The sequence below is a fragment of the Glandiceps talaboti genome, chromosome 2 (genome assembly GCF_964340395.1).
Source record: "Glandiceps talaboti chromosome 2, keGlaTala1.1, whole genome shotgun sequence".
Lineage (NCBI taxonomy): Eukaryota > Metazoa > Hemichordata > Enteropneusta > Spengelidae > Glandiceps > Glandiceps talaboti.
This window is the reverse complement of record NC_135550.1, coordinates 18,132,160-18,158,920: the sequence shown is the minus strand read 5'-3', so window position 1 is coordinate 18,158,920 and position 26,761 is coordinate 18,132,160. Positions and strand designations below refer to the sequence as shown.

Below are 26,761 nucleotides of genomic sequence, written 5' to 3'. Positions count from 1 at the left end.
ATATTTTTATTTCAAAGTGTAGAAAAAAAGCTCAGGTTTGATGGCATACAGAAAGTGCTTGCAAAATATTAAGAATATACCTTGCTGTCAGAAAAAAAAATTAAATTCACATATTTAGAATGGGGATAATTCTCGGAATGCATCACCTAGCTAAGAGTCTATAAATACAACCTATAATTTCATCTATGTAAACAGTAATTTAATATTTCTGTGAAGGATTGTATCCATGAGTGTGGTATGTGGAAGATTATGGATCATCATAAAAATATTGATAAAGTATTTTCATTTTAATAATAGTGCATTGTAGTTCACTTTTGAACGAGGTGCGTAATTTTAGCAACACATAATACGGTGTCTGGAACGAGGTTGTCTGTCCCTTATCCCAGAGTTCAATTCGTTCATCATTTCCGGGTAATCGTTCAACATGGCGCGGCGTGTGTTGACTGCTGAAGCGACCAATATTGAATTCGAGACAAGCGAAGAAGTCGATGTTACTCCAACATTCGATAACATGGGGATCAGGGAAGATCTTCTAAGGGGCATATATGCATATGGTAGGTTTCGATTAATTGACGCTATATTGGAGATGGTTGGAAGCGTCGACAACGCGACGCGACGTGGGATTGACGTTATTGTGTTTGTGCTTTTGCTAGTAGTAGTAGTAGTAGTAGTACTAGTAGTAGTAGCCATTGACCTACACACCGTCCGGCTAGTCTAAATATAACTTCGTCTCGCTTACCATATAAACGTATACATGCATGGACAGAGAGTAATAAGTATAAATACTTATTTTCGCCGAAACTTTCTCCTCAGAGAACGTTGTGGACACTGGGTGGCGCTTGTCTGATCCACGAGTTTCTAAGAATGAAATGAAAACGATACTACTAGTATTTTATCTACAAAAATGTTGTAAAAAAATGTTATACATTAATTCTGTTGTCTCCTCCATTGCTTTCATGTATAAGTAATGCTGGTAAAAACGTTTAACGTTTGATTTGAAATGATTTGTGAAATAAATGTAAGAATTTGTGGGGGGAAGTGGGCTCTGTGCCCTGTCAAAGCCCAATTTTCACCCCTTTCAATGATGTTCATGCCATAGTCCCTATACGTGTATGGTCTATGATTATGCTCCAGACTTTAATACCACAGACCACTTTCCAAAACAGTGGTGGAGAGTGTATGGTTTGAAGTTTCTTAAACTTAAAATCTAAATAATATACATTTGTAGTAATCATCAATGCATTGGATGTATAAACACACAATTACTTTTACTAACGTTTCAGGCTTTGAAAAACCATCAGCAATCCAACAGAGAGCAGTAAAACCAGTTGTAAAAGGCAGAGATGTCATTGCACAGTAAGTAACAATATTTTGGTTATCATTTTAGCCAGCATACGTTGTATGTGGCACAAAATCTCAGCCATCAACATTTGTATGATCTACATTATCCATAGTTAGATATCCACTTGTGTTAAATATCATTTAGGGATTTGTCATTTGGTAAAGAAAAAACGTTGATAATATTTAGTTGTTCAGCTGGTTACTCAATTCATATAAATAAACTCTGAAAATTGCTATGTAGGAGTCACTAGTGTATTAAAGAATACTTGGGATTGTTGAAACAATAAAAGTGTTACTTTGTTTATTTCTTGCAATATAGGGCACAGTCAGGAACTGGAAAGACTGCAACATTTTCAATATCAATTCTTCAAATTTTGGATACACAGGTAAGTATCCAATCAGGGTGACCCAATTTGTTTGTATTTTCTCAATCTGAGTGGTCCTGCATATCTCTATTCTGATTGAGGAAAAACAACACCCTCTATGGTCAGAACAGAAACAAAACCTTCATTTGTGGTTGTGCTAAAATGGCAACACCACATGTATCTTAGCAAAAGTTATTTATTGTTGGAGCTTGATACTCATGGCCTTTTATAAATGAAAGACCTTTTATATTCCTTCTGACAAATATTGTAAGGCATTCATACTATTAATGATATGATTATGAATTGAGAGCATCACCAACATGTACATATACTTAATACTATATACATGTATGTGATTGAAGTACAATACTGTTTGTTATTTTTATAGGTTAGAGAGACACAGGCACTTATACTTTCACCGACAAGAGAATTGGCAGTTCAAATACAAAAGGTATGTATGCAGAAACAATCACTCATTACAAATACAATGATTGAAGCAATAAACTCACAGGCCATGGGCTGAGACACATAATATTCAGGTAAAATTTACAATGTGTATCTGACAATAGATAAACTGCAAAGACTAAACTGAGTGTAGTCTGTGATGAGTTAAGCTGCAATCAGGACAAACAAAATCTAAACATCATGTGTACTGATGTGTTCTTTTACAGGTTATTTTAGCGCTGGGTGATTACATGAGTGTGCAGTGCCATGCATGCATAGGTGGTACAAACGTTGGGGAAGACATTCGTAAATTGGATTATGGTCAGCATGTTGTTTCTGGAACACCTGGCAGGGTGTTTGGTATCCTTTCAAAGTTGCTTTACATTGTTGAGTTGTGTGTAAAACCTGTGTGAGTCGTAATGTTGTAATGATCTCATGCTAGAAAATGTAATTTTCCAGTGTACAACTTTATTCGGTGGTATGACCATATCATTATTCAAGCTCCTCAATTCTTATGTGTGTAGTTTCCTTAATTTTATGTCAGATATGATTCGGCGTCGGAATCTTAGAACAAGAGCAATAAAATTACTTGTATTGGATGAAGCAGATGAAATGTTGAATAAAGGTATGTGGAATATAGTATGCGTAGACCCAAAGTTTATACATGTAATATGAAATATAGTATGGCTAGACAGTATATATGGCAGTATATATATATTACTTCTAACCATTATATTATGGTAATGTAACAGATTGTTAACACCATGTCAGTCATACAATACTTGCATTTCTGTATTCTATTACAGGTTTCAAAGAACAGATCTATGATGTTTATCGTTACCTACCACCTGCCACACAAGTAGTGTTGTTTAGTGCCACACTGCCACATGAAATCCTAGAAATGACACACAAGTTTATGACAGACCCAATTCGTATTCTTGTCAAACGGTATGTACATAACTGCACCAATACACATTCAGTGTACTAGTATTGCTAAGTGCAAACGCATTTCATTGAGGCCATATGATACTAAGCTATGTACAGTGCTATTACATATGCATTGCAAACTGTCCATACATTGTAGACATTTTCATGTGTTTATCCCCAAGAACATATGGTTAACTTATCAAGAGTCAAGTCATCATTTTGTATATACAGATCACTGTGATTGTTGGCTTACATTTACTCTATCTTTACAGTGATGAATTGACGTTGGAAGGAATCAAACAATTTTTTGTTGCTGTGGAAAGAGAAGAATGGAAGTTTGACACATTGTGTGATCTATATGATACACTCACTATTACACAGGCTGTTATATTCTGTAACACCAAGAGAAAGGTAAGTGTGTGATCTATATGGTACACTCACTATTACACACAGGCTGTTATATTCTGCAACACCAAGAGAAAGGTAAGGTTTATTTATGTAGTAGCATGGTTGTGTTTCAAAAATTCAGGTATTTGTATGAAGATAAATTTTTGTACCTGAAACTTGGTTGGTGTACTTCTGTCTTCCCCATTGGGATGACTCACTATCATAATGTGTGACCTTTAACCCAACCTGTGGTCATGTTGAAGGGACAATGGGGACACAGGCTTTATGCAAATGATAAGAATTGCTAATACTAGTTCTAAATATGTATATCATAATGTAATGTATTATATCACTGGTTAAAATGTGTTGTTTGTCTATTTTGCAGGTTGATTGGTTAACTGAAAAAATGAGAGAGGCCAACTTCACTGTATCATCAATGCATGGTGATATGCCACAGAAAGAAAGAGATGCCATCATGAAAGAATTCAGATCAGGGGCCAGGTAAGGGATGTTATCATGGAAAAATTCAGGTCAAGGGCCAACTGAGATGCAAGCTAAACATTGATAATGGAAATCACTACCAGTTTGCCTTTAAAACAAATGACAAATGGTAAAAATAATGTATTCCTTCAATCAAATTCTGGAGTGTTTTATGAGAAATAGCGACACACTCACTCTAGGTAGGTCGCAGTGACTTCCATTTTGCGATTATAAATGGTCGCATTCGCAATAGTGCCTGTCACGGCACAAAGTGTAGTGAAAGTACTTTTGGACGACTGAGTTGATTGTATGATCATCGTCGCAATATTGCTCTAGATTATTTCGTTTTGAAACACTGAATATAACTAATATATCTCTACGTATTGTAAGGTTCGTATTTTTTAAGACAGGAACTTATAAGTGCTTTCGCTAGATCATGTGCCACTGCACTGCTATCGCAAACGCAAGGTTGTAAATTATTCTCTATATTATGGACCATAGACTAATGACCATCCGCGACACTGTGTATACATTCTTATGATGAGATGTCCAACACGCAAAATGTTGCTAATTAAATTTCTAATGTTATTGTATTTACAGTCGGGTTCTCATAACAACAGATGTATGGGCTCGTGGTATTGACGTACAGCAAGTGTCCTTGGTAATCAACTATGATCTCCCCAACAATCGTGAATTGTACATCCACAGGTAAGTACATGCAGTGTGTACTATTCTACCAGCCAATTATATATACTGATTTTGTACCATGTGGATACCCAAAGGTGTTTCAAGAAAAAAAGAACCCATTAAGATACAAAAATGGTTTCATTAAACCATGTATATCTGTCAATCCATTCCAGTTGATTGTAGCATATTGGCCAGATGGATGAAATACTTTGAAATGATTTCATCCCATTCTGTGTATGGGTAACATTAATGTTATGCTAAGTATACTTTGAAGAGTGTTAAGTTGGTAAAATTTGCCCAAGTTTCATTTTACCGGGGTTTCCCACCAAAATGATGGTACAATATATGGGAAACTGTGCCAGTTTTACGAGAGCCCTCCCTTCTATTACCAGAGTTCCCAAACATTAGTGGTATTGTAGATATAATAATGTATAATGGTGTTTTGACAGAATTGGTCGTTCAGGTCGATATGGTCGTAAAGGTGTTGCCATCAACTTTGTTAAGAGTGATGATATTCGTATCCTGAGAGATATTGAACAGTATTACAGTACACAGATTGATGAAATGCCCATGAATGGTAAGAACTCTTTTATTTTCTCCTTATTTTAGTCTAGGTATATGGTTAATGGATAGGTATTCAGTCCTAGATTCTCACATTAGTGTTATTTATTTAATGTATGGAGCCATGAGGATTACATTGGATTATTCGTTTGTATAGGACCAACTTCTTCTATAGCTCTACCTGGCAACTACATTTCACAGCTAAACTTAATCTTTATCTGATCTCGACTCTAAATGGGAATAGTCCAAATCCAAGTTCATTAGTCACATAGAAATAAAGTTGTGGGGGAGGGGGGGGGGGGTCTGTTTTCTATGAAAACTTGTTTCATATGAAAAATATTCTACTTGTTGAACATGTTGAGTCATCACTAGTTGTAACAGGAGATCTGTAGTGTGACTAGTACTAGATGATATGCAAACTAAATGAATGATTTAATATGATTTTTGATGCATCCATTGACTTGTTCAGGTTCTCTCTTCCTATGAATAGTAGTGAGCCAATACAGTATAATGAAAATCTACTTCTTCTTTTCTTTGTAGTTGCTGATTTGATCTAAAAGAATGACCAGTCAGTCACCGCCTGAATCCACAGAATACAGAATACACCGTACCCAACATTGGACACCATATGTATAGCTGCAAACCTTGTATAGGTCATAATGTGTACTTCATTTTGAACATTCCAGCCGTGTGCGATGTACAAACCAATAAAAATATCACTGAGAGGGTGAACATTTATGATATTGAAAAAGCCACACACTAGCCCAGTGTTAGCTTCTCAATCCAGTCCAGGGCCTAGGGCTAGCTTCTCAAGCCAGTCCGTGTTAGCGTCTCATACTAGCCCATGGTTAGCTTCTCATACAAAACTATCCCATTGTTAGCTTCTCAGCCACGCCTTACACTACAGTTTGGTTGCTATTCCGTGACACACGAACACAGGAAGACTTAGAGATCTATCGTTTTTGAAACACTCATCCACAGTGTAAATTGCTCACAATCAAAGTCTGTTACTTCGTTTTATATATAGACCAGTGTGATATAGCAACCTTCAAATATAACGACTTTTTACGTGAATACATGTGTCAAAGAATTTTTAATGACTTCATTGGAGACTCAATGTAAGGTTTTTCTTAAGCAATCTAGGAATTCTGACTACAGTTATAGAATTGTATCTTGAAAATCTTTCATGCCCAGTGGTGCCTTTTAGTAAGCCACAAATGATTACAAACTATCATTATTCAGCAACAAATTGACCACTCATAGAGTTCCTTATATCATCGCGTCAGTGCAGTGTGGTCGTATCTGCCTATACAATTGCACAGCAGACCTTTCTGTACAGACACAATGGTATAGTATCCAATTTGACTCCTTTGCAACACAGCTGCCACTGATGTTGGAATTATCAGTAACATTTGAGATGCAATTCTGTTGAAGTGCGTGGTCAGAATACCATCATTATTTGAGATGCCCAAGGTTGTGATTTTGTGATGTTTTGCTTCAAAATTGTTGTCTTTTCATTGAGCAATGGACTTTTACATTAAACAGTCTAAGTAGAGATTATATACAATTCTAAACTCTAAGTTTATTTTTTCATTTTCTTAATGCAATCATGACAAAACACATCATCAAGTGTTCTGTGTCTGACAGCAATTGTCATTGGACAGACCTAAGTGTCATCAAGCTACCAGACATTGTGAACAACACACGTCATTGTACTGGACTACCCTGTCATAAAGCTAACAAAGAAAATTTCAGTTATTTAATACTGTCCAAGTTCACAAGTATTGAAAGATAGCCTGCTAAGATTTCATGAATGGTGGATAAAGTTTTAAAGACTGAGTTCTGTGGAATGGATAAATTATATATTTTCACACTCATTTAAGTCAATATTGTGTTTTTGACTACCGTAGTTTATTACTACTACACCGATGTGGATGATATTTTCTCTGTCCTGTTTATTACTAGTATTTTACTTGCGATACCAATAAAGTTTTTTAGAATGTATATATGATTGGTCGTGATGTGTTATGTTTTTAAATGTGGTGTGTTCGGTGATAATCGTAATAAACTAAAGGACCTGAAAGTGACAAAGAAAGGCTGTAACTGTATAATGTCACTCCTGGCTACACAAATACAACCCATAGCACCAAAGTAAAACATTTTCTGTATGTACCACAATCGTTTATAACATCCATATCAAGTGTAAATGAAGTTTCATTTGCTAATAGACCACATTAGAAAGGCAACATCCTAGGCTTGTAAATAAACCAATTGAAACAGTATACTTTTACACTTGATATGAATGCTATAAACGAGTGTAGCACATACAGAAAGTGCTTTTCTTCAGTTTTACTCGTACAGTTGTGTTACATGTATATGATTCACAGGTTCAGTATCGCACAGTATCTCCATTTGTAATAATATGTAATTCAATATAGTAATGAGGTCCGTTGAGTCCAAGGTATCCCTGATCATTTGCACAAGTATGACTTAAAAGAAACAAAGACTTGGTGTAAAACGTTTATTTCCAATCATTGATAATATTCAAAATGGTACAAAACTACTAGTAGAGTACAGATGGACTATTGAATAGTAAGATATGATATACAAATGTAGTAGAGAACAACATTCAATTTGATGAGAAATAAAGATATTTGATCTATGGAATGAATTGCCAAAGTATTTACAATATGAATTATATGTTAGAGAATTTATTTATTGAGTTTCTTGAATCAAAACTTTGCACAAAATAAACGAAATCCAAGTTGTTGGAAAGTACAATAATAAAATAGCATTTTTTTAGTCTTCTGTCGGAACATTTCCATATTTACACACTTCGGAAGTCTGTTCAGTCTTTGTGGTGAGATACGATAGCAGCAAGCAATTGATGTTGAAATGCTTGTATCTTGTAATGCAAATGAAATGTCTGTTTTGTTTCTAAGGGATCAGTTTAATCATCTTCTTCCTCATCCTCATCAAGATCTTCAACTTCCTCTGCATTTTCTGCTGCTTCACGCTCTGCGGCTCTCAATGCTGCCTCCTCTTCCACTGTAGGATCTTCGACTTCAGTGATTTCTTGACCACTTGGGAATTCTTCCATTGCTGGTGGTAGTGGTGGTGGACTGTAGTTGTCAGACAAGAATTTGTGTCCCCAGCCAACGTAGATGTTTTCAAATTTCCTGAAGAAGAATACAAATACCCCCATTGTATTAGTATGAGATAGTCATCTTAACTCTTTTCCTTTCCATTTCAACTTCTTGAACACTAATAATCATCACATAATGTTAACATGTCAATAAATCAAAATAAAATAATTAATAAAAATCCCCCAATAAATATGTTGTCAATGCTCCAAATTTATACTTTAGTTCTGAGCATGGCAAATATTACTCACATACCATACACATGACTTTATAGATGTTGCTATAAAGTTGATAACTTACTTTTCAGTTCCAAATGCATGTGCACCAGGCCAGAGGTTGGAATGAAGAATAGCAATTGAATACTGTGGAACAAGGCCGGAAGATAGTTTTGCTGTCCATGGTGGTAAAGCATCAATTTCTGCAAAGTGACAAAACACATTAATAAGATTAATATCAAACTCCACTACTCATAATATCCAAGTAATTTTTTTTCAAACATTTGTGCCAGCATGCATACATTTATTTCACAAGAGTGAATCCATGCATTATGCCACAGTCCATCTCTTAAATGCTTCACAGACACTGGGTGACCCGGATGTGCATTGTCCATGCATGGGTTTGATTTGCACCTTGTAAACTATAGGAGTTATCAGACTGGTGACTGGGACTGATTATTAGGATGGGTGCCATTGAATATCAAGTCATCCTCTTGTTTTCAACCCTTCCCTTCCACACTTTAGTTTCAATGTTTAATACACACCTGCATCTTCAGACAGTGGTGTTAGGAGTGGTGGTCCAGTTTCTGGTTCTGGTTCATCGGGTTCTTCCCTCTCCTCATCATCCTCCTCATCTTCAAATTCATCTTCCTGTTGTTGTACTGGATTGTACCAGGTACAGCGACCCTAGAAGTGAAAATAAAAGTAAGAATATGTCACAAAAATGTTTCTATTGTCTGGTAATATTGTGCATGGTAGGGGTCAAAATACAAGATACTTTGAGCTGCCTGTATTCTTGTTTCTAACAATTCTGTCTTATGACTGCGTCCAAGCCATCACAGGTACACAAATATTTACCAATTACTCTCAATATTGCATGAGTCTTATCAAAACTGTCTTAATTTTCTTCAGAGCTATGTTGTATTAGATAAAAAGTACTGTAAGTTACCTGTGGTAGGATGTGTTGCACATGATGAACCCAGTTAGATAAAGATGGATCAACAAGATCTCTGACTGGAATACCTTCCCATTCTGGATTCTCAATGAAAGAGTCACGTCCTGCAAAGAGTAAATGATGGTATAACATCAGTCACTCACATCAAATGATAACAAGAAATGCAGCTGCATTTTGAATTCTTATAAGGTTAGCAGTATACATGCATAATTATAAGGGCTAGGTAGTACTCATGTTAACTTCAAATTCTGTTTAGATTTATATATTTTAGTTGTTCAATTCTTTTTTTTTTTTTTTAGAAAATGACCAATATTGGAAATGATACTTTGTAGGGAAAAAAGTCACTATGATTAAAACAGGTTTTGAGCAACATACTCTTTACCAATGTTTACATGGTTGTATCAGCATTTTGGTTTCAACATAAAGCAAATCAAGTGTATGTAGTCAAGATATATTTCATACATGATAAAGAAACTCACCTTCTGCATCTTCTTCCTCTTCCTCCTCTTCATCAAACTGAAAAAATCCTAGAGGACTGATTTGTGTACCAGCTGAGACTCGCGCAATCTGTGCACGTAAGTAGTTTGCTTCATTACCAGGGAATGGTGGATAACTGATCACTTGAGCATCCAGTCTACCAGTAAAGAATTTCTTGATTTGTCTGGCTGCTGCGATTTGCTGAGGTGTAACAGGGGGCAGCTTAGTCCATATCTTTCCAGCTGTAAACACAAGATAATTCATACAATAAAGGGTGTGTATATGAGAATAAAAAACAACATAATTTGTTGTTAGATTTGTCAAAAACAAATGCTATGATTTGAACGTTACATACACTGGCTGCATAAATATTGAATTCAATTGTACAAATAGTTAGCAGAAGTTGAAGTACTGCTGTTTCACATTGTTACAAGCAGGGGGGGGGGGGGGGGGGGGTATGTTCTAGTTAGTTTTTAAAGACACTGATATGTTCCAGTTCATTACAGAGAGACTATTTAGAAACATTGATTTCAATAACAGTTAGCTACTTACGTTCATTTGTCACAAAGTATGTTTTCTTATTGGCACCTGTACGGTTATCTTCTCTGGGAATAACTGGTGGTGGTTTCCAGTCAGGTTTAGGTGTGTCGTCTTCCTCTGCCTCTTCTAGAAAAGAAAATCACACACAAAAACTTATTAGGTTTCAAGGAAGGCAAACCTCATTCATAATGATTTCATTGTAAAATACAGTAAACCCTCTAGGGGCTGGGGACTCAAAATGTTGGTAGGCACCAGTGGTGTATCAAACTGACAGAGGGCATAATAGTAAGAACCTGTACATAGAGGTTACTACAATTCTTTCAACAGACCTTTACAAACAATCAGACCACAAGAAAGTACATTTTATCCATTTCTTTGTAAAGTTTAAGTACACTTCAAAGATAAAAGCATGTATATTGTAGACATTTTGACATTTCAAAAGATTCATACCTCCTTCTTCACCGCCTTCTTCATCTTCTTTCTCAGTTTGCTCTTCAGCTTCTGCTTCCTGAGAAGTAGAATGATTCATTGATGGTTATAATTTGCCATGTTTAGACATTCTCAAAATGTTACTTATTTTCTTCAGCAAGTATTTTCATGTACAGTACTATTAAAAATATATCAACTTGTCTAAAACATTGGAAATCAGTAAAATGAAGAGTTAAATGACACTCTTTTGCCTAATAACAACTGACATTCCTATGCACAGTAAAGTGTTTTGAGAATACATCTTCAGATTAAATCACTTTTGAGTTACATGAATGTTTTAGAATCTAGCATTTCAATTCATACTGAATTATGGTATGACTTAACTTGTTGATTGTGGAAGAAGGCCAGAAGTGTTGATTCAAAATAATGCAAATGACAGGTCAAAGGTTAAATATTTGTTTACCTCTTCCTCTTCTTCCTCCTCCTCTTCTCCTTCTCTATATTCAACTTCAGCAATGATGTAATTTTTTTCAGTTCCAAGCATTTTACCCCAGAATCTACAACTCTGTAATGGATGGTTGTCTACCAGATTTTTCAATGCCAAGTAAATACGCATCATTTCTTCTCTGCTGACACCAATCTGAAGAAATACACCAACAACAACAACAAGCATGAGTCAGATGTCATGAAATTCATGGATCTAATGTTTCAGTATGGACAGTAAAAAACATAGTTAAAGGCCCAGTTCAGGATTAGGATGGATAATATTCTCATGGCTCCACTGGTACGCTAACACTAATGCGAGAACTTGGAATTGAAACCCGGCCTTACATGTCAAAGAAGTTGACTGTGTTAATTCTTTCAAGTTGAAAAGAGTTTCTCCTTTAAAATTCAAACAATGATATATCCAGATGTTTATATTAAAGACTTACATCTGCTTGTTCAAAATGGTACATTATCTCTGGCAGGTTTGGTAATGGGGTTTCAACTTCTTCTTCAGTTTCGACTTCTGCACCTTCCTCTGCATTTTTCTGTAAAGAAAACAAATTTAACATTTTAGGTTGACTTTCTCTTTCTTTTTAGTATGATGATTTGACAATAAGCCACAAATACCATATACCTGACAGTACAGAGACAGTACTATGAAATGGTCACGCCAAGAAAAGGTTGGAAGAATGGATGGGCCAGGAGGCCATGCAATAGTGAACTGTGTACGTTCATGGTTGGGAATGACGATGGATATCATATAGGAATAGATATCACATGACAAGTATGGCTTGAAAATACCTTCAAGAATTGTATTGTTGATAATGAGTATTTATCTGTCAGCTTTGCGCGATTTCCATTGTCTCCAACCTAAGTAAATGATTAAGAATAAGTCTAGATTCTGAATAAAGTGAGTTTAGTGATTGAAGTTTTGAAGTTATGACTATGATATGATAGAGACATGCAAAGTATAACCACGAAAGTATTTTAGAAGCAAGAAAGAGGTGCACAGAGGTACACAAATGAATACATGAAAAAATGTTACATTACACGGTTCTAGTTAGAAAATTCTGATAGAGTAATATGAAATTTGATAACATGTTCAACATTGTCATTCGAGTAGGGATCTTGTAGGGAAAACAGGTCAAAACTCGATTACGCTATCATTATAGTCTAACAGGAACTTTGCAATGAGTAGAAAAAACACCTGAAACAATAATGGATATATTAATAATAAATAATAACAATTCACTCTGTCTGCAGCTACTACTTTTTAACCAAATGCACAAAGAGTAAACTATAAATTGTCAAATCCATACAATTGTTTTTTTCCCCAAACAATAGAAGATATTCCATCCAACAGTATGATCATAGCAATGCCAAAACATTCCCATAACAAATATAAATTGCATAATATTTGAGATGTCTTCAATTAGGTAAATTACTGTGCACACTTACCTCAAATAAAGGTTTCTGGACTTCTGCTAATTCGACTTCACTCGATCTGTCAGCTTTGTCCTGGATGGTGTCAACGTTTGATGTAAATTTGTCCCTTTTGCAGTCTTTACTAATATCTTCAAAGACATCTGGAATAGATTTAGGTAACAAAATATTGTAAGGAATAAGAATACTATGATTGTTTTGTTTCTTTTGGTGCTATATACTATATAGTCAAAATCATTATCTAATTTTCACTTCAGAATTTGTTCACCTCAAACCTTGAATTGCACATGATTGCATTCCTATACTACCTTTGTTTTAAAAAGTATTTGAGACGTATGATTCACACTTACCTACAACATTTAGGGGTCTTTCATCTAAAATTTTGTTCAGAACTACACTAAGATGGTCATATCTGTGGGAAGAATAACAAAGATTGTAGTTACAATATACATATGTTGTTTTTTGCTTCCAATTTTAGGGTATTTAAACAAAGTTATAGCTTATGAAGCACCAATACAACTTTTGCAATTTGGACAAAAGTGGCATGTAATGAAAACAACAATTCCTATGGCTTGGTTACCATCAAAGTGCATGCCTAGATGTTTAAACATACATTGTTGTGAAATGTATAATTTGATCCAAACTGAAAATACACGAGTAAGTGAGCGATAGTGATGGATATACTTACAAATTAACATTTGTTTTGGTGCTTGCTGTCAAGAGATACGCTTTAGCATTCATAAATTCTTGTTCTTTTGGGTTGAGGTTTAGGCTCGGGTTTTGTGGAGAAGCAGCAACTGAACCACGCGGAGTACCAACAGCGGCAGGTGTTCCAGCCTGAGGTGTAGCAGCTTTTGGGGTTGCAGGTTTGGGTTCTTCTGTAACTGCAGGAGTTTCTGTGGTTTCTGTTGCCTCAACAGCGGCTGGTTGCTCTGTTTCCTCTGTCGTCGACATCTTGCAGTCCACTAAAGAGAAAGGTCAAAAATCACTAAATGTGGCCTATTGTCAGCAAATCACGACAGTTTTTCCTTAAAATAACCTTTTCGTATGTTTGTGGCACAGAAAAATAATTACTGGGAGAGCAAAGAGTGCCTAACATCCAACACCGAACAGATTCAAGCGAACTGAGTGTTACCTGTTTGCTTGCAGTCAGTTGCTATGCGATGTGTCGGCTGTAAATAGAAGGCCGTCGACAGCAGAAGGGCAAGACGTCATCAATTCCTGCGTTCATCCAAAGTCTGTCGAAGAGGGCGCATTTCACATCGACTTTAGCCACCGTAGCAGCTGCTGCCTCTCGATCTCGTATTGATACTGACGTTCTACAGGTTATCAGAACATCATTTTAAAACATTTTGACGGGGAATTGTTCTTGCGATTTACCTCATACCTCGATGATTTATCCCCTGTGATTACATTATAGCGTTTGGAGTATGGGATAAGAGAGATTGCAGGAGAAATCGACATCGAAAGAAAGGGTCACTTAGCGGACAAATTGATGCACCCGCAGGTACAATCGAGTAAAATATCGAGGGCAAGACCCACGGCAAATTGGACGTGTTTCCTATTTGTATTTAAGATGAACGCAATCTAAGGATTACAAACTCTTCGATTCACATTTTCTTCAAGGACAAGGATGTTGTCAAGAAAGAAAGAACCCAAATCGAGTATAAGTGAGGGCTTGGTTGGACGTTACATAAAGAAAGAAACTTCGCCTTGGATGAAGGGTGAGTAATGTTTATAAATACGTGTTGTGTAGGGCCATTGAAAGGGAAAGTACAACATTGAATGCATCGGGTAAACTACACCAAGGTCTCGGATAATGCCTTGCATAATAAAAGTTTATCCTATTCCGCCAAACAAAGGTTGAATATAGTAGTAGTTGATTGGTATGAAAAGGTGAGCTTGTTATCAAAACACACCATGACATTTTATTTGTCATGATTATTGATATACACTCAGCCCAGTCTGGGTGGTGGCATTCTCACTGACAATACAATGTGATAACAGATCAGTGATGTCAGTCTTTGTCTATCCCAATGTTGTAAGTTTATATTTTGAACCATAGAAGTTTTTGAACATTTCATAACAAAATAATGACTATTTGTGTAAAGGAGTAAATACAGACTACCGGTAGTTTTCATAACATTAAACAATTTTTTAGTTGAAATGTACACAATGTCTTTGTATTTTTTTGAAATTGCATCTCATTAAGTTGATTTTTTTTAAGGAAACCAAAATTTTACGTTGTAAATATCACCATTTGGGTTTTATCATCTAGTTAAAATTACCACAGAAATGAGAGTGACGGTGCATTGACAGTCACATGCTCAAAGCTCTGGTAATATGCACTCTGATAACTCCAACCATCTCCACTCTATGCTACTCTGCTATGGTTCCTCTATATCAAAACCCCGGAAAATATAAGAAATGTTTTAAGAACCATCAAGATCCATGTTAAAGTCCTTGATAAAAATGGAAAATTAACCTATGTCTTCTCTATTTGAAGCAATTGAACATTAGACAAGAAATGACAAGATGTAGGGTAAATGCAGTAAACATCTCTTTATTCATTATAGTCACAAGCAAGGTTTTTGGTGGTTGTTTTTTACCCAAAATCCATGCACTGGAATATAATGTGTAGTCTTGGGGTTTTTATAGGGAAGGAACCATAGCGGAAGAACAGATGTGTCAGAGTTATTTGAAGAGCGTATTTCCAGAACTATAAATATGCTCACTGTTAACTGTTGAAAATTGATTAAAGTGACATAGTACATACATTGATATGCTCACTGTTATCAATTGAAATTTGATTAACGCGACATAGTACACACATTGATATGCTCACTGTTAGTGTTAGCCATTGAGATTTGATTGAAGTGACAGTAAAATGTACACACATTGATCTGTTCACTGTTAGTGTTAGCCATTGAGATTTGAATAAAGTGACATAGTACACACATTGATATGCTCACTGTTAGTGTTAGCCGTTGAAGTGACATAGTACACTCATGGTTGTTTTGTTAAATGTTATTTTAATTCATGGTTTGGAATTCATAATTAACTACATGTATAAGAACAAAAAATTAAACATGTCAAACCAGTAGACCTGGCCACATACAAGAAATTTATAATATTACTGTCATCCTTTTGTAAAAACAGTCTACCAATGTACAAAGTGATGTGTTTACATTATAAGACATCTGAATAAAGTCACTTTCTTTGTGTTCCAATAATTTGTCAGATTACATGTCCCCAGTGGTACGCCATGCTCCAACACGTCGTGCTGCACCCAATTCCAGTGAATCTCCTACACCAGGAACACCGCCAGCTTTACAACATTCCTATGGCAGACTTGGTCCTGAGAGGACATCAATATCTGATATTTCACCACCATCATCTCATACATCAGACAGTAGAAGTGAAAGAACGTCAGATGGTGTCAGCAATAGTGGTAAGAATACTACAAATGTGTACAACCTTTACATGAAATGGTTTATCCCATACAGTAGGGTTGCACTTGTAACTCATATAGTGACTCCAGCAAAACTGTTTCCAAAGTCTCTAAGTGTTGTGCTAATTGCCAACTGAATTCTTTATTCCTTAGCTATATATCTGGGTAAATTTGTAACTTGGTGTTGTAGTTTGTTATGCCATCACTATAACGGTATTGCAATATTCGAAAGATTACCAAGTCATGCTTATTTCTTCGTATGCATTGTTTCAAAGTATATTCTGAGCTTCTAGTTATGGGTAATATTAGAATTTATTTGTCACAGCTACCGCAAGAACTCTGTTGTGCAAATAATTTGAATGTTTTTAAGTATGGTCTAACTAAAAACTGAACATTTTTAGAAAGTTCATATTATGCAAAGTAGCTGCTCCTATTTTAACAAGACCTTTATAGTCATTGATATTTAGCATTTGTAAATTGTACTGTTCATTTTTTCCCTCACATTTTTTGGATTCTGATTTTAGTGATTTTTACTGTACATTTTATGATTGTTGTTATACAGTACCTTGAGATGTCTTTTTACATGGAAGGCATTTTTTAAAGAAATAATAATAATTATTATTTACCTAGTGTTTTCTCTGGTGATCATAAACTTTTTTTAATGATAGTTTGAAAAAAGTGTCTCGAAAGCAAAACTATTGTGAACGTAGGATATTTTGAAAATATAATACACACAAAAAAAACATCATGACCCCAAAATAGAAAGAGAAAAAAATAATATACTGACCCTTCCTAGTTTTAAAAAAGACTTATGTACACTATCAGAACTAAACAATGTATTGTGTGTATACTATCTGCTTCAAAAATACAAATATTTTTGTGATGGTAGAAGTTTACAATTTATACTTGTGTAGAATTATACCTAGAATTGTAGTCATTAGTTGCAGTGTATTTATTTCTAATTCTGTTACAGAGTATTCCAAAGGTGATAGCAGAACTAATAGTACTTTTAGTTTATATTCTCAGAGTGCAGCTTCAGGTATGTAGTTGTGTCCTAATCTTTGTTTTGTTAAAAATAATATTATGATGGATGGATTGGTTGGTTTGTAAATCAATGAAGCAATGATATCTGCTGGCCTCGCAGTGTCAACTCCATAGCACTATCACCACTCAATCTTAGCAACACTGTATACACACATCATGTCAACCTTGTATGTATTGATAATTCATATTGTGGTGCACTTTGTATTCTGTTTGATGGGTTTAACCATATATTTTGGCGTAGACCAGGGGCTGCAGTTTAACACAACCACTGTTAATGCATTTTATGAATTTCACATACAAACATACCATGTACTACATCACTCATGGTTATAGAGGAAGACATCATTCCACAATAGCATGACATTTTCAACAAGAGCACTGCATCAGTCACAGTTTTTGAATACATACTGACTGTTCACATGATCTGTGTTGGCACTTTCTTGCAATTGTATCAAGCAACGATAAACCTTGATATCTCTATTATGTTAGCATGACCCCAAACATTTACTAGATTCCTTTTATCCACCAACAGATTGATTAATGATAGCATTCCTATTATACTGTCATCATCCTCCCATGTTGACTGCATTATTTCAAAATGGCTGCCTCCAACATTGAAATAGTTGCAAGGTGCTTCCATCAGCACTATACCCATACAGACCGCATTGCTTAGTAGATAGGTTTTTGTGAAAATGAGCCTACGCTATCTAGTTGCAACAAGACACCCAATTGGACATTGAGTTGTTGATGGCAGCCAATCAGGTTAATCTTGTGGAGGCATGCTAACATATGCAGCATTAGATGCTCTGACTTGAAAGGCAGAGATGAACAATACTGTAATTGAAACCCCATGATTATTCAAAATGCAACAAACAAGAAAGTACCATTACTGATGTATCATACAGTCCACTTGTTCATGCATGATCCATTCATTGTTTCTCTTTATTTATTATTATCATTTATGATTTTGACACTGTCTGGTTTTTGTGTGCTGTGTATGATTTTTGCCTGTCACCGTGTAGATGCTTGCAGTAGTAACTTTGAGGACAAACTCGAATGCATGCAGCCAGCACAATATGAAACAGAACAGCCGTACAAAGAACTTGATGATATAACATCTGTAGGTTAGTGTACAATCACATCACATCACATCACTAGACTCAAAGATTAGCCCAGAATCATCCTTGTTGGTGCTCTACAGTATGTGTTGCTTAGACCGCAAGATTCATCACTGTGGGCACCCCACATTATAGTGTCACTCACTTCCAACTACAGCATGATGTGGGGCACCCACAGTGACCAGTCTTTCAGTCTAATCACATGACATCATTCATCAACATAACCAGCAGTGCAGTTTGTGAGCAGGTTTTGAAGGATCCAGAAAGAAAATGAATTTCAAAATAGATTTGACTGCTTTCTAGATTCTATGAGCTCTAAAAGGGCAAAATATCAAGCTACTTGTATGAAGTGAAATGTTGGGAGCTGGTCATTCTATACATTGCAATACAGACTAAAAGTGATACTTTTTGGTTTAATTGTGGCATTGCTTCTGTTATGAAATATTCACTAGGTGCAAACAGCATTGTGATTTGCATGTAGTAGCATGGTCTTGTTTCACATACTAGAATAAAATATTCAAAAATATTCATACCGTGTTTTGCACTCATTTAGTGCTAATCAAACCAATTAATTATTTCCATGGCAACCTATGATTTTTCTCTACTTCAGATTATATTTATTTAAAAAAAATTTTGAGGGGAGCATATTACTTTATGTTATGATAAGAAAATTAAAAGTCACGCAAAGCAATCTAACTTTTGTCTTTCAGGAAGTTCATCTCAGCCTGATGAATTACCACTTCCAGCTGGGTGGACTGTAGCTAGAACAATCAATGGAAAAAAATTCTATGTTGAGTGAGTAAAATTATGAATTTTAGAGTTTAATGAGAATTTTACACGGGTACGTTAAAGCTCGGGTTGTACACACACAGCACATTTTCTAGTATGCAGATGTGGTGGGATGTTTACAAACAAGAATTTGACATTAAATTCAAAATTTTCATGTGTGTTTTTTTTCAAACTTCATGTGTTAATCCTCAGGTATATCTTGTTTTGATCTGTTTTCTCATACCAATTTATTTCTCTTTCTAATTCCCTGTTGCTGAGTAAAACACAGCAATCTTCTGAGCCCCTGCACACCTTGGGGTCTTCCCCACACAACAGAATGGTTACTAAGCAACAAACCAGTGCAAGAGAAGAGATCAAACCAATTACCTTGACATTACATATGATCTGTGGAAAACCATGAAATTTTTGCATTTAATATCAAACTCTTTTTTTTTTGGTAGACACCCTAAAACATGTGCACTGGAAGATGCACCACGCATAACCCCTGAACTCAACTCATTGATGACTAAAATGTGTTTTCAGTGCTTTGCTTTTGTAGGAATTTTCAATACCGCTCCTTCAATTTGTGAATTTTATAAAAGATCTCCAATTTCGGCTCAAATGAGGCTAGAAAAGCTGATATGTAATTGTTCCTCTTTCATTTATTAAAATAATACACCAATCACGTGTTACTAATTGACCAATGGTAATTCAACTAACAGTAAGGGCTGATACTTAGTAAGAAGAACACACTGATACCATTGAGTTCAGTCATGTGACACTGATAGACTGTCACTAATCACAGTTCAGATATCATTGAGTTCAATCATGTGACACTGATAGACTAATCACGATTCAGCTAGCAGAAATGCCTGATAGTGACTGTGAGTGACTTCTTCTTTACTTTTTGACATTAGTCATAATACTAAAACAACTCACTGGAATCATCCTCTGGAAAGGGAAGGCCTTCCTCCAGGATGGGAAAAAGTTGAAGCCCCAGAATATGGAGTATACTATGTGAAGTAAGTTACATTCTGTCATTTTCTTTATTTATGCTATACTTCTTGTTTTATATTGCATGTAATTTTCAATACTCCATGATCTGGCTACCTACTTTGCATTTTTGAAAAAAAAGTGTCATAAGAGAGTGCCCCAGATAAACACAAATATAGGCTTTGGGAGTACATGGTATAGTCAGCAAAATAGGGCTAAAACAACACTATAGATTTTTAGAAATTATGTGATCTCACTCATACTTAACAAAATACATTGACTGGTTTTAATGAGAACTGTTGTAGTAGAGTTTTCTGTCGTATGTGCAGTGTACAGTTTATATTCTAAATTACTCAGTTATTTGATTTGATCAAATCTAAGCCAAGGTAATATTCAAAATAGCAAGACAGGCCCTGATGAATGTGGTAAATTATATTTTATTAATTATGTTATGCATTATATTCTGAATATATTGAGAATTTCGCCATGATATATAAACAAGAGTATGACTTAAATCAGAATAAGTTTTTTTTCTAGGCTATGAACAGTTTCACATTGATAGTAAATAGTATACTATTGTTCCCATTGCAGTCACATGGCCAAGAAAGCTCAATACAGACATCCTAATGCACCTAGTATTGCCAGACTCAATCCTACACATGCCATGGCTGGGAATCCAGAATTACCACTGCCACTTCCTCCCCCGCCATTATACCAGTATGAACAAGGACAAGGCAGTGAACAAACTAGTACAGAATCCACAGTTTGGGTACCGCCAAACCCTTACCTTTATACTGGTAAGTAACTGAATCCACTGTTTGGTGACCACAAAATCCTTACCTTTATACTTGATATATGATTTGTATGAACTAATCAGTTACTAACTTGTGTCAATATGCAAATATTCCCTAAAATATTTAGAATTCTTTATGACAAATTTACTATTGAATGATTGATAGGAGGATTTTTTTTAAAAATGTGTACACACAGAAAATGAAATTAATTTTGGTTTTAAAATTAAATTCAAATGTTAAGTTCTCAATCACAATGTACAATTGAATCTATTTAGTGGTCACATTTATTAGTCACAAATTCTGAATATATTTGATTTGTCATGTTGTGCAATGATTCTCTTTTTCAGAAATTCCTCACTGGTTGAAAGTATATGCCACAGCGCCACACTCACATGACCACAAACTCAAATGGGAATTATTCCGGCACCCAGAATTGGACTGTTTTCAAGGAATGCTAACTAGACTGTACAAGGAAGAAGCAGAATCCATTGTCATGGGATACGAAGCATATAGGTTGGCACTACTCAAAGAAATGGAAAAAAGACTGAAACAAAAAAAGCTGCAAGAACAAGCACTACAGGACAATGTTGAAACCAAAGTATAGATAACATGTACTTACAGTAGGAAAAGAGGAAAGATACAAAAAAATACTTAGTACTATAGTCTGTTCTGTTTTAGTCTTCAAAAAGTTAAAAGCTGTCGTACGTTATGACATGAGACGTGAAACTTGCCATGGCTCACAGACAAACAATAGCAATATATACATTATGAGGGAATTACATGGAAAAATGAAAAAGAGTTTATTATTTTAATGAAAGTATTTAAAAATGTTTATAGATGTACTTATGTTTACTAAAAAAAATAGCCCATTACTGTATGTCCCTTGGTTCTGACAGTACAGAGTACATTTTATGTTTCAATACAGGGTTTTTATTTGATTTTATTAGTGGTATAATTTATTGAGTCTTCCAGTAAGTTTAATATTGCAACTGCTATTCCAAATAGATGCTTTTTCTGCTAGTTGAATGTACCAGGGCATTGTAAGTTTGTTTTTTTGTGTGTCTACCAAATTGTACTGGTAATTACAGTAAGATTAATTTACAGAAAAAAAAGCTTTAGAAAATACAAATATTGGCTTTATGAAGAATTAACTTTAATGAATGCAAAGTGTCATATTTAGTGTCATGTTAAGTACTTGCAAAAGAGTTTTCTGTCTATGACATGCATGAATTAGTGAGTGTGTATGTATGTATGTATGTATGTATGTATGTATGTATGTATGTATGTGTGTGTGTGTGTATGTTTGTATGTATGTATGTATGTATGTATGTATGTATGTATGTATGTATGTATGTATGTAGGCATGCATGTGTGCATGCATCACTGTGTGTGTGTGTGTGTGTGTGTGTGTGTGTGTGTTTGCTTGTGTATGCATGCATGCATGTACATACATTTGGTATATATGGTATATTAGTTAGTATGGGTAATCCATTACATTGTGTCAGACTTCAGTGAAATATAATATTGTAGCTTTTCTTTTCCATCAGTTTGTAATATCTAAGCATTTGTGCAACCCCATCCAATGACCAACACACTTTGGAATCCACCACTGTAGTGACATCATGCTGTCATACACCGAACAAACCATGACAGGCACACTATGGAATCCACCACTTAAGTCACACTCCCAACAAACCATGATAGACACACTATGGAATCCACCACTCAAGTCACACTGTCACACTCCCAACAAACCATGATAGACACACTATGCCATTTGGAATCCACCACTCAAGTCACACTGTCATATTTCCAGCAACCCATGATAGACACACTATGGAATCCACCACTCTAGTCACACTCCCAACAAACCATGATAGACACACTATGGAATTCACAAGTCTAGTCACACTGACATATCCTAATGAGCAATGACAGAGTTATGTAAATTTTGGAGAAGTGGCATAAGTGACCCTTTTGCTGTCATGAGTGTTTTCCAACTGAAGGAAGAAAATTATTGGGAAACAACTTAATTATACCATGTCATGTGGCAGCATGATTTATGAAAAAATGTATATCTGCTGTAGATATTGCAGGTTAGCTATGAGTTTTGAACTTGTTAAAGGTATAAACCTGAAGCAAGCAAGTTCAGTTGGAGCCATAGATATCTAACAGCCAGTAAAATCCCATATCCTTGGCTATGGTTTTAGCATCTGCCATTCAGATCATATGAGTAGTTAAGAAAACAGTGTTTGCCAAAGTGCTAAAAGTCAGACTAACACCGTGAATTTATAGAATAATTTGGTGGAAAGTGTTTGTCCGTGTTTAGCTATGTAGCTTTAATGGATTCAGCAGTATACTGTACATGCCATGGTCAGCCAAAGTGTGTCACATTTATTTGGGTAAATTGTTCTATACTTGTCAGTGTAAAAACATCATTTTGTCCTCACTAAACTAACTTTGAACTTCTCCAGGGTTGATCTTGTTGTGTATGTCTTCTCAACACCATAAGCTTTAATGTCTTTGCGCAACAGTTCAAACTTAAAATTAGACTTCTATTTCATGTAGGAATGAACATCTCAACCCACCTAGATACTATGAAGTCAATCAGAAAAAGTTCCCCTCTGTGATTGGCTGACAAGTCATTAATATTCACACCACATGGGGACACTGCTGACATAATCTGGCACAGCAGGTAGATTTAAATTCCAGTAAGACTTTGCTCCTGTTTTCTGGTGTCAATGAAATAGAATATTGCGTTTGTTTTCCTAAATGTGTGTAGAGAGGACATAGTCAAGGGAAGGTTGTAAACTATCAGTGACACCGAATTAGATGTGATAACAGTACATGTACTTGTTAGAGTAAAACTCCTTTTTGTGTTCACATAATGTGACTAGATCGTCATCAATCAATTTCGTTTTGCTGTATTCCATGACAAACCATACAATGATGCAAGTGAAGTGTATGTAGTGCAATATGAGGCATACTGTGTGCCAATCAACTGCTTGCCACGATGAATTGCTGTTTTGCAATGTATTTTCCTTCCATGTATTATGGTAAAAGAAATGCACCTCATAGTTGTTTTAAGCATTACTGAGGCAAGTGACAGAATAATGCATGAAACTATTATATTATGACACTGCACAGGGTTGAGCCAAAGTTAAAAATGAATACTGAAACTCTCCAATGCACATATCAAGGTTGAGCCAATAATGTTTCTGTATATATTGAAACTACGTAGAGGTAGACCCTGCACAGGGTTCAGCCAAAGTGGTTTTTTTGCATAAAATTCTAGTGGAAATACATTTTACCCATAGGATGTCTAGATATCATCATTGATCATGCATACCCTTCATCTGTAAGATATGACATGTGTCCTTATATGGTTTCCCCTCTCAGAAAGAGCAGAGCAATGAGGTACATTGTGTTTAACAGTCTAGTGATACCTTTGTAAGTAATGAAAATTATGTCCATGCATAACAAATGGCTTCTCTTTTCATTGAAAATTAAATCCCTTGAAAATATAGTATTCCACAGAATTTTCACTGTAGAAAACCAGAGTTATTGTTGTGCTTTCTGTTGGGGGTACATAACTACTATTGCTGCAAAGTGGCCATATTTTTTTTATGGCGATTGATTATTTTATGTATTTATAATTAATTGACTGTTTTGATATATCATTAATGTCATTTCTTTGAAATAGCTTCCCTTATATGGATCTACTTCCAACAGTTTCATAATATGATGTTTATCTATCTATCATTCCATGTCAATGAGGTAGCTAGTGGCAACATTTGTATACACTGCAGATATTGTAACATCCACAATGAAGTAGCTGGTGTCAACAAAGACATTGTTTAGTATCAATCTTCATAGTCTGTAAGATGCGTTGTGGTGGGGGTGCGCTCATCAGCCTTAGGGTTACCCCTCTAAAGAAAAGTCTGATGATGGTGGAACGACACATCATATCTTTACAGCTGTGGCACCCATATCGGCCTTTAGGGTTACCTCTACTAATTTAAGAAATGACCCATGAGAGGTGGTATGACACTGTATATCTTACAGTTGTGGTGCTCTCATCGGCCTTAGGGTTACCCCTCTAAAGAAATGACCAATGAGGGTGAAACAACATTGCATATCTTACAGTCTACCACCTTTGAACCTTCTTGAAACAATGAATTGTGTGATTCTGTGTAGACATACTGTACGAATCAATTGTAGTGTTTCTGTATATGTGATATTTCTTCTAAAGAAAAAACTTAACCTGTGGGGATTCCATGAAGGATTTTAATATTGTATTTTTCAAAAGTTTATTCTGAGAACTATTTTAGCAGCTCAAATAAAGTGTGATTTTGTAAGTTTTTTGCGCACAGCTGAACTGAAAGTCCAGTAGTATATATAGATTTTGCAAATTGTCTGTGTGTTTCGCTATCCTGATCAACTGAAAACTATGCCAATATTATCAGATCACGTACAGCACAGCTAACTAGAGAGAACATCATTCTTTTCTGCTTTGCATCATGAAAGTTTGTAGATGTAAGTCATTCGTTTCTCATCAGTTGGGAGACCAGTACGTGTTTCATAAGTGAAATATGAGAGCTTGTTTTAGAATAACACCCCCTTCCCCACCCCACCTCTCGTGTTTGCTGATTTATTTTCACTTGTTTCAGTGTGTAAGAAAGTAAATAAACATGGGTTCATACTAAAGTCTTCAAATCTGTGACTGATAAATAGTTATAAAATCATTAGTCTAGGAAATGCTGCTTAACCACTTTGTCATAACAATAATGAGATATACATGTATTAACAGGAAGCAGTCTTTTGTCTATAAGCTCTGCCAGCTTAATCTCCCTAATTTTGCTTCTCATGGAATTGATTAATTTGAAATGCAATCAGGTGTGCTTACAACGCTACCATTTTTTGTGATGTTGGGATAAATGGTAATTTGATAATTCACTTGTAGATAAAACACCTGTCAGATGGATGGATGAATAAAATGAAAATATAAATTTACCACATTATGTTCACGAGTGTTTTATACTTCAACAGACTGTGCTACTTGAACTACATTTTGGCATATGGTAAATCTTACTAGTTGCCTTGTGAGAATGAATTGACTTTGTTCTATTCTGACTCTCTATTATGTGGCAGGTACCAAGAATTCAAAACCTGTGAACACACACAAAAAAAAACTATCCATTTTTACAAACATAAGGTTTATTTCATCTTTGGTCTTGCGTGTGTTTCAGTTCTATACAACATGTGAAATATTTCCATTTCACTAGAGCAGGTAAAATAGTATTTTTGTACAACACTTCTACATATTAGCAGATCTCAACTTGTCATATCTGCCATTTAAAAAAAAAGAAGTCATTTGATATTTATGCTGTTAAAATTATGCATTCTCTGGAAGAGATAACACTCGGCATTATATTAATAGTTCAAAATTGTTTTTATGACTTCACAGCAAAGCTGACTGTATTACATTAAAGATCCCAATATGGAATAATTAATAATAGAAAACATGGGTGAGCTGCATGGACAACAGGTTTCATACAAAAAAATATACAATATTGAAATGAAAGGTTTTATTTTTTCAATCTGGCACTAATTTGCCGAGCAGTTCTATCAGTGCCAATGTATCAATCAAAAGTAATTTTGTTACAGAATCAGAAGATGTTTCATCAATCTTCATTACCTTCATCAGCCAATC

The 26,761-nt window shown here is 35.3% G+C and overlaps 3 protein-coding genes across 3 annotated transcripts; 2 read left to right on the top strand and 1 right to left on the bottom strand.

Moving 5' to 3' along the window:
* The first annotated feature begins 421 nt into the window (after positions 1-421).
* Positions 422-7,169, top strand: LOC144453838 (eukaryotic initiation factor 4A-III). The gene is made up of 12 exons (XM_078145206.1): positions 422-554; positions 1,284-1,356; positions 1,661-1,727; positions 2,095-2,157; positions 2,378-2,510; positions 2,695-2,775; positions 2,957-3,098; positions 3,350-3,488; positions 3,850-3,965; positions 4,545-4,652; positions 5,081-5,208; positions 5,733-7,169. The coding sequence occupies exons 1-12, from the start codon at positions 425-427 to the stop codon at positions 5,747-5,749; spliced, it is 1,197 nt and encodes a 398-aa protein (XP_078001332.1). The 5' UTR covers positions 422-424; the 3' UTR covers positions 5,750-7,169.
* Positions 7,170-7,698: 529 nt separating this feature from the next.
* LOC144448358 (radial spoke head protein 4 homolog A-like) lies at positions 7,699-14,045 on the bottom strand. The gene is made up of 13 exons (XM_078138579.1): positions 14,016-14,045; positions 13,569-13,845; positions 13,231-13,292; positions 12,896-13,023; positions 11,884-11,982; positions 11,415-11,591; positions 10,973-11,030; positions 10,535-10,648; positions 9,985-10,224; positions 9,500-9,609; positions 9,096-9,237; positions 8,636-8,753; positions 7,699-8,371 (listed from the first exon to the last, which is right to left on the bottom strand). The coding sequence occupies exons 2-13, from the start codon at positions 13,832-13,834 to the stop codon at positions 8,143-8,145; spliced, it is 1,743 nt and encodes a 580-aa protein (XP_077994705.1). The 5' UTR covers positions 13,835-13,845; positions 14,016-14,045; the 3' UTR covers positions 7,699-8,142.
* A 122-nt stretch (positions 14,046-14,167) lies between these two features.
* On the top strand, positions 14,168-21,968 carry LOC144453552 (protein salvador homolog 1-like). The gene is made up of 7 exons (XM_078144867.1): positions 14,168-14,604; positions 16,122-16,331; positions 17,305-17,370; positions 19,204-19,288; positions 20,179-20,283; positions 20,846-21,051; positions 21,396-21,968. Exons 1-7 carry the CDS (start codon positions 14,514-14,516, stop codon positions 21,650-21,652), a joined length of 1,020 nt encoding a protein of 339 aa, XP_078000993.1. The 5' UTR covers positions 14,168-14,513; the 3' UTR covers positions 21,653-21,968.
* The last annotated feature ends 4,793 nt before the right edge of the window (positions 21,969-26,761 follow it).

Coding starts and splice junctions, on each gene's coding strand:
- LOC144453552 (XM_078144867.1), top strand. CDS start 14,514: ATGTTGTCAAGAAAGAAAGAACCCAAATCGAGTATAAGTGAGGGCTTG. Junction 20,284..20,845: donor TATGGAGTATACTATGTGAA/GTAAGTTACATT, acceptor TTCCCATTGCAG/TCACATGGCCAAGAAAGCTC. Junction 21,052..21,395: donor AAACCCTTACCTTTATACTG/GTAAGTAACTGA, acceptor TCTCTTTTTCAG/AAATTCCTCACTGGTTGAAA.
- LOC144453838 (XM_078145206.1), top strand. CDS start 425: ATGGCGCGGCGTGTGTTGACTGCTGAAGCGACCAATATTGAATTCGAG. Junction 2,776..2,956: donor AGATGAAATGTTGAATAAAG/GTATGTGGAATA, acceptor ATTCTATTACAG/GTTTCAAAGAACAGATCTAT. Junction 4,653..5,080: donor CGTGAATTGTACATCCACAG/GTAAGTACATGC, acceptor GTGTTTTGACAG/AATTGGTCGTTCAGGTCGAT.
- LOC144448358 (XM_078138579.1), bottom strand. CDS start 13,834: ATGTCGACGACAGAGGAAACAGAGCAACCAGCCGCTGTTGAGGCAACA. Junction 11,031..11,414: donor AGGAGGAAGAAGAGGAAGAG/GTAAACAAATAT, acceptor TCTACTTCTCAG/GAAGCAGAAGCTGAAGAGCA. Junction 8,754..9,095: donor ACCACTGTCTGAAGATGCAG/GTGTGTATTAAA, acceptor GTCACTTTGCAG/AAATTGATGCTTTACCACCA.